The 7,648-nt window shown below is 30.2% G+C and overlaps 1 protein-coding gene across 1 annotated transcript; it reads right to left on the reverse strand.

The window, feature by feature from the left end:
- Positions 1-3,221: 3,221 nt before the first annotated feature.
- On the reverse strand, positions 3,222-7,089 carry LOC108330118 (uncharacterized). Its single transcript, XM_017564631.2, has 2 exons — positions 6,927-7,089; positions 3,222-3,619 (listed from the first exon to the last, which is right to left on the reverse strand). The coding sequence occupies exons 1-2, from the start codon at positions 7,047-7,049 to the stop codon at positions 3,524-3,526; spliced, it is 219 nt and encodes a 72-aa protein (XP_017420120.1). The 5' UTR covers positions 7,050-7,089; the 3' UTR covers positions 3,222-3,523.
- Positions 7,090-7,648: the final 559 nt, after the last annotated feature.

The following is a 7,648-nucleotide window of genomic DNA, read 5'->3' on the forward strand; positions in this document are numbered from 1 at the left end:
TATATTTTTATCTTGTTATTTTTTGTTACGTTCAAATTAATCTCTTTATTATTTTTAGTAATATTCTGTGGATTTTTATTCGCTACAAAATATGGGATTTTTTCACGATATTCTGTTCCAATATTTGATAATTGTGTTATAAATAAATAAAGCATTTACTTCTATTTCGGCTCCGCGACCCATTTGAAATGGGTTGGACAAGACATGAATAGGGACAAAGCATTGTGTGGGCCCCACTTAATTGAACACAAGAGTTGAAATGGCCCATTTCCCTTGACTTATTTGGTTGGATTCTTCTATTCAATTTATTCCAACCTGTATCTGGACTTTGGTCTGTACTGTGTATTGTACACGTATTCTTAGTGTATTTACACAGAAATCAAGTTAGTAAGAGGCACCGACTCAAGTTTAATGTTTTCTTTTATTGGAGGGAAGAGGTGGAAAGAGAGATTAAATCAATGACAGATCTTTTAAAAGAATGTTTTGCAGGAGTTTACAAAACTTTGAGATGATTTGTAAAATACACTAAAATAAACTATTTTTATATATTAATATATAAATATATAGAAAAGATCTGGAAGGTTAAAGTAGCTTCAAAGTTTACAAAGCTCTGTCACTGGTTAAAATTTATTTGTTTGAATGTGAGGAAAAACTGGAATAGATCTGATTGAAAAAGATTGCATTTTATTATTTTTTGTTAAATTTTTTTCTTAACTTCTAATAAAGATTAGAATTAATTCATTTTTAAAATTTTGATCAATTTAGTATTCAAGTTTTATAAATATGTGAATTAAATTCTTTTAACCAAATTTTTAAGTTTTATTTAATAAAAATGTATTTAATAATTTAAACAACTTAAATATTATCATAAAAATATTTAAAATGTTAAATAAATTTAAAAAAGTTTAGTTGAAAAAACTAAATTTATACATCTCTAATATTGAGAAACTAAATTGGATTGAAATTTCAAAAATATACTGATTTTAATTTTTACTGTAAATTAAATGACTAAAAATACATTTAACTTTTTTTTTCTATTATAATAAATTTAATTTATTATAATAAATAAATACATAAATATTATTAAAAATTAACAACAAAATTAATCATGTTTTAATGTATAACACGATTATGTTGTAAATATATAGTGAATAATTATGATTCTACTTTTACGTAAATTTTCAGTCTTATGTGAAGAAGGAATTTTTTTTCTATTAAATTTGTATTGTTTCAATTATTAAATAGCTAAGGTCTTTAAATTTTGTCTTTTTTTTTCTTTTGATATATTCAAATAGAGTGTAAGTGATGAGATCAAATTGGTTTAATGTTAATAAAATATTGGTTTAATGATAATAAATCCGTTTGTAATGAAAAACTTTTGAATTGATTGATATGGAGTATAAAAATGTTTAAATTTTTAAATCCAAATGAGACTAGATATAAACATATTTGTTCTTCTAATTATGTTTGTTTCATTTTAAAATATTAAAATATTTAATTTGTGATAATATAAAAAATTGTGTTTTATAATTAATAGTGTGATTAGAATATAAAACTATATTATTTTTATAGTAAAAGTCTAAAATATAAATAATTTTTAAAGACATATATTCTCTATAAATTCTTTTTAAAAATCCTTTCTCATATTTCACAAACTATTTATTCTTTTGAAAATCAGAGACCTTAATATCTCTTTATATCGGTGAATTTATCAAAATCATCATAATAGTTTCTTTAATAGGGTAAGTTGATTTTTTGTCTTCTTCTTGGTTGGTTGGTCTTTCCTATACATGTGGTGTTTGTTCAGCTTGCATGTAGTATTTGTGCTCGTTTTTTGAGTATTTGTTAATTAGTGATTTTAATGATATGCCATGAACGTCTTTGAGCTGTTCACAAGAGAAATTTGAGCTATTTGTATGTTTAAGAGTGTTTTTGGGATCTTTGAGATGTAGTTAATAATCTTTCATGTAAGGGAAGCTAAATGTTTTAATGTGCATTAGTTGGATATTGCTAATTAAATTTGTATATTGAATATGATTGTTATTTGTGCTAAATTGAATGATATGGTTGATTGATTGACTTGAGTGTTTGGTTTGTGTTTAGACTGTGGTGATTGAGAGAATTGAGGATCTCATCATTTGAATAAGTTGATACACACAATGTCATTAAAAATTGTTTTTGAACAAAGTACTAAGTCAAGTATACCAATTTGATCATTTGAACATGTCATTGATTCTCCAAATCACATATTTGAGTTGGTTGCTTTCTGTTACGGCGTTGAGAGGTATAGGTGTGGTGTTGAGTGCAAGTTTAATTGTGCAAGTTTAGAAACTTCAAACTGTTGAGTGTCCTTTTTCACTATTGAGCAACCATTTTTGTGAATGATTTGACGTTGAACAATGACAGAGCATCCGTTGAGTGTCACTTTTCATTGCATGTACGGAACCATTTTAATTCCCAATCTTTGAGCCACGGATTGGTGTCTTAAGGTGAGCATTCTCAACATTTTAATAACTACTACAGAAGTGGTCTTCTATCTCAAAATGAAATAAATAATACTTTCATATTTTCAATCCTAAACTCTTCCACCCTATTGTAAATACTTTAATCCCAACTATCACTCTATTAAATTCATATGTGCAATAATCAAATTGAGATGCAAAATAGTTTAACATAATCGCTTATGATAGAAAGGGTAATCGACCATGCTCCACTCATAAATGATATTGTTTCCCTGGGCCGATCAATAACAATATTTCATCCAAAGAAGCTATGCACAACGTGATCTTGGTGTCAAACAAACACATGCACAACATGAAAACTCATCCACAGAAGTTGTGTTACCTTCTTAACAATGTAAATCACAGATCAAATTCAACATACACCAATACAAGAAAAAAATCATTAATGTATTTTTGGGACCTTATTTGTGCTCATTGATAGTGTTTCCAAGGGTACGTGTGGATCTCCAAGAACCTCCGACTTAAATCAGGGATAGATAGGAGAACTGTATGAGAAAGGACGATGGAGTCCACTTAATTTATCTTTCTTTTTTCATATGTCAACTTATGGGAACAAACACAGTTTTACCTTTTTAATTTCATTAATTTAAGGATTATCAGAATAGTACGTTACAATATTGTGTATTAGAATGGTGGTTAAACTATTACACAAAATATTCTTTAAGCAGAACATAAAGTTTATTTTCAAGCTATATGTAGTGAATAGAAACAACAAAGAAAACACAACTTTCATATTTAAAAAGATAAAAACAAGTCACTCAAATATTACTCAATTACCACGTACAACCGCGGCGAAAGCTAAATGCTCATGGCCGAAAAATAATCCACACTACATTTGGTGGCACACAGATCCGTATTCTTTAGACGAAAAAGTCAGTGAGATGAGGTGCCATAAAATGAGTCAACTTGAACTTATTCCTGAGGAAAGCAAACCAAAAGACACTTTTCATAGTAAGTACATTGAATCAGTTTTTTTCCGTAACGGATGCTCAGTCTGGAGTCTATTCTGGTGCTTCAACCTGTTCAGAAGTTTCCGTTTGTTTCAGTTTTTCCAAGGCAGAAATTCGACTTTCTAGTGAATTGTGGAGGCCATTCATCTGGAAAAGCAAGGAAAGTTCGTTTATCAAGTGGAGCAGCACACGAGTTGTAAAAATTACAATGCCACTTTTCAAACAAAACCTAACTCATTCCTTTCCCATGCAAGAAAATGGAGTGAAGAGATGATTGCCATTATACGTGGTATCACTACAAATGTGTGACAAATCTATTATGGATTTATTTTTATAAACTTCTCAGTAAACACTTCAAAAATATTAGTATCAGAAAATAAAATAAGTTTTTACTAGCTTATGTATAAATTAGAAGTCTAGTTTAAACAAAAAAAACTACATCTTTGTGAATAAATTAATTTTAGCTTATAGATATGCTTCTTCTGTTTTTCCTTCTTATCTTTGTTTTCTTAGAAATGTTTACGAAAAAAAGTTATCCAAACCGGTGTTATTTCCAAATAGCACGGAACAATATGGCTCAATTCCAGGAGTAGACATAATTTGGATTTAAGATTCAAATAGAGAAATTCCAAATAAAATTTGCAGCAAAAAATGTTCTACCGTAAGAACAGTTAGAAAAGAAACCATCTGCATTTTCTAAATTTGATAATAAACAAAAATTTAAAACCATGAGAGAAGAGACATTCATTCGAGACAGCAACAAAGTATGATGGTAGTTTGCAGCTCCCATTGTATTCCTCATTCAAGCAAAAACTTCCACATGCCTCCAAAAAGCTATATTGAATATAACAATATTCATCCACTATTTAATTTGAAAGTCCTTAGAAGAACCACCAAAGAAAATTTATCCCGTTCTAATTATCAACAAACAAGACTAAGTTATTACTGATAAAACCAGTTTGCATACATCCAAGAAGGTAAGGCAGGAAAACACTTGATGGAAATGCACTAGAGATGTCGAGGAGATCTTGTAGAGAACAAAAATATCAATAAATGTTTATTCACAAATTCACGGACAGAGAATTTCATGAGACCCTAATAATAGTTTAAAAAGGCTAAGGAGAAACAGGTCAACGTTGGGAGGAAAATACACATAACAAACCTACAACAGCAAGACCAGTCTTTGCATTAAACAAACTAACTAAAAGCAACCGCAAAATAAATAAAATACATGTAGACATCCAAGGAATAAACAATAATCCTATTGAACATTTCCAACATATCTGGTGTTAAGAAAGTAAGCCTTAGGTTATTACACGAGGCACCGAGATATAAATATTGGATATCTATTCTATTGTTCATTCTGTAAACATGTAAATATCAACATCATACCATGACTGCCTCTCAATTATCCAAAATTCCAATTAAGTGTGTACAAACCTTGTTAGATATATTAGATTATTAGATATCTTATATAGATATCATATATTTATCTTTTGTCTTTACTTAGCGTGTTGTTATTCCTTATTTGTATTTTGGACTTAATACATATTTCTTCTATTATAAATAAAGTACCTTATGTGTATACTCAACACAAGAGAGGTTAATTTCATACATAGTTTTTACTATATTGAACATGGTATCTAGAGCCTTGTTCTTTTAGGAAAAAATTTTGGTTGCCTTTGTCATTGCACCTGTCGTGGTCGTAGTTCCAGTTTCAACCGGCAATCACACAGTTTTGATCATCTTGGCTAGGCAACCGCCATGCCTTCCACGACACCTTCATCGGAGCTCCTACGCGCTTTTAGCGTCTTTCAAAGTTGTGGATCTACTCCACGTGGTGGCGTATCCCATCTCCTCCAGGCAATGATTCAAAGCGTCGAGGTTGTTCTCTTTGCTCTTTCAGGCGCCTTGATTGGAGAATCTTGAATCTTTAGGGTTTCTCTCTCCTGTTCATCTTTGGCTTCTTCCGTTGTTGTCTCTTCTGACCTCTCTTCTGTCACCGGTGCGTCTGACCCGTCCATATATACGTTTTCTCCAATGGGAAAGATGTCTTTTGTTAGTTTATTTATAGCCATGATGACTCTTCAACAATGACCTCTTTATCAACTAGATATCAATGACGATTTGCAAGAAGAGATTTATATGGAACAACCTCCCAGATTTGTTGTTCAAGGGAGTCTTCTGCGCTGATATGTCATCTTCTATGTCGTCTTCGTAAATTAACAATTTGGTATCACTCGAGGGTAGAAGCACATATTTTTACTAAGTCTTTACAGGGACAAAGAATTGATTATATTTGTAACAAACTTAGTACATACGATTTGTATGCACAACTTCAGAGGGAGTGTTAGATATATTTAGATACTTTATAAAAATATCATATCTTTATATTTTATCTTTACTTAGTTTGTTATTATTCTTTATTTGTATTTTAAGTTTAGCTCATATTTCTTCTATTATAAATAGAGTTCCCTTATATATATTCAATACAAGGAAGATTAATTCCATACATAGTTTTACTATATTGAATAAACACAAATCCACCTCTGCTCAGGTCAGGTCAGACAAAAGATGTATTATTAAAATTGAAATGGAACAGAAGATTATCCTTGATGGAACATAAGCCTTTGTTTGGATGGAATGATATAAGGCGAAGATTGAAGAAAGGAAAGGATGTAAGAGAGAAAGAGACAGGAAATGAGTAGAAAATGAAGTTGTTTGAGTTAAGTGAAAGAAAGTGAAAATGAGTGAAAACTAAAATAAGACTAAAACTCAAATTAAAAGACGAGGGTGGGGATCTTTATCCTTGTACAGAAGTTGGCAAGGGAGAGGAAGGAATAAGGGAGACCAACCTAAATCTCTCCCTTCCAATTTTTGGCGAATCTCCTTTCAATTCAATTCATACAAATGCAGGATACAGAAATGAAGCAGCCCGCTTTCCTCTGCACAGTCCTCATTCCATCAATGAAAAGACAAAATACAATCATCTAAATAATAAGAAACAAAATGGACACCTTCCCTCCATTTTGTGGCTCATGATAAGTAGAATAGCTTTAAAAATCAGCTACAAAACAGTATCGCTGCAACCATTGTTGAAGACTTTAACATTACGGCAAGAAGGAAACAAATTTATGTGGAAAACAGAAGCCCATACAAATTGAAATTTTTTTACAAACATTGGCGACATTTCTAACCCATTTATCTCCACAATAATTGTCATCAACTCATCATCGTATCATATCAATAGTATCCCTCTTTCTAACCAAAATTCCAAAAACGATAATGTAATCAACACCTAGAAGCGCTTTCGATTAACAGCTCACGCAAATGACATTATTAGGGGAACAAAAATACTAAATGCAACATAAATCAACCGAGAAAAAAAATCGAAAACTCCAAAATAATAATAACTAAAAGAAAGGGAGAAAATGACGAGGTTATTTGCGAGTACCTGTTGGGAAAAAGATTGGTATGCCACCTTGTAATCCCTGTGGAGGATGTAGAGACCCGCAAACGACGCAGTTGCAGCCCCGGCGAAGAACGACGCCAATCTCACTCTCATCACATACCCCATTTTGCCCCAATTTCCTTCTCTATGTTACAGCCTCACAGGTAACAAAAATAATAACCCCTTTCAAAGATGCTGGCTAAAACGACGCCGAATGAGATTAAACCACGTGCATCTAAACGACGTCGTTTTCTCTTCACTACATTAGACGAAGGAGTTTCTTCTCCTCAGTTGATTACTCTTTTAATCAAAAATATAATTTACTTCTCAAAACATTTTTCTAATTTGTCAACTTATGTAATTTTAAGACATTTAAATATATTAAATTTGAATTCATTTTATTTAAAATTATTTTACTTTTTAAACATTTATAAAATAACTTAAATTTAATGAATTTTATTTTTTATTTAGATAAAGTAGTTCAACAATAATCAAATTAAAAAAACATTTAAATACCAAATAATTGTTAAGAAATAGTAATATTAATAATCTTTTTACATTGTCTTTTTTTTTTTATTTTTTAAGATTTTTTTCATTATATATATATATAATATTTAATTTATATCAAATAAAATTTTCTAATGAGAACTAAGTAAGATAATATTAGGTCAAACCTAAATCAAATTCAAATTAAATTGAGACGATTTGATAGTAGCTTAATCTAA

Source organism: Vigna angularis, chromosome 4 (genome assembly GCF_016808095.1).
Source record: "Vigna angularis cultivar LongXiaoDou No.4 chromosome 4, ASM1680809v1, whole genome shotgun sequence".
NCBI lineage: Eukaryota > Viridiplantae > Streptophyta > Magnoliopsida > Fabales > Fabaceae > Vigna > Vigna angularis.

Bases quoted from the DNA above. Each gene is read 5' to 3' on its own strand.
- LOC108330118 (XM_017564631.2), bottom strand. From the start codon at position 7,049: ATGGGGTATGTGATGAGAGTGAGATTGGCGTCGTTCTTCGCCGGGGCT. The intron at 3,620-6,926 runs GTACTCGCAAAT...TTGCTTTTCCAG, and splicing joins ACCAATCTTTTTCCCAACAG to ATGAATGGCCTCCACAATTC.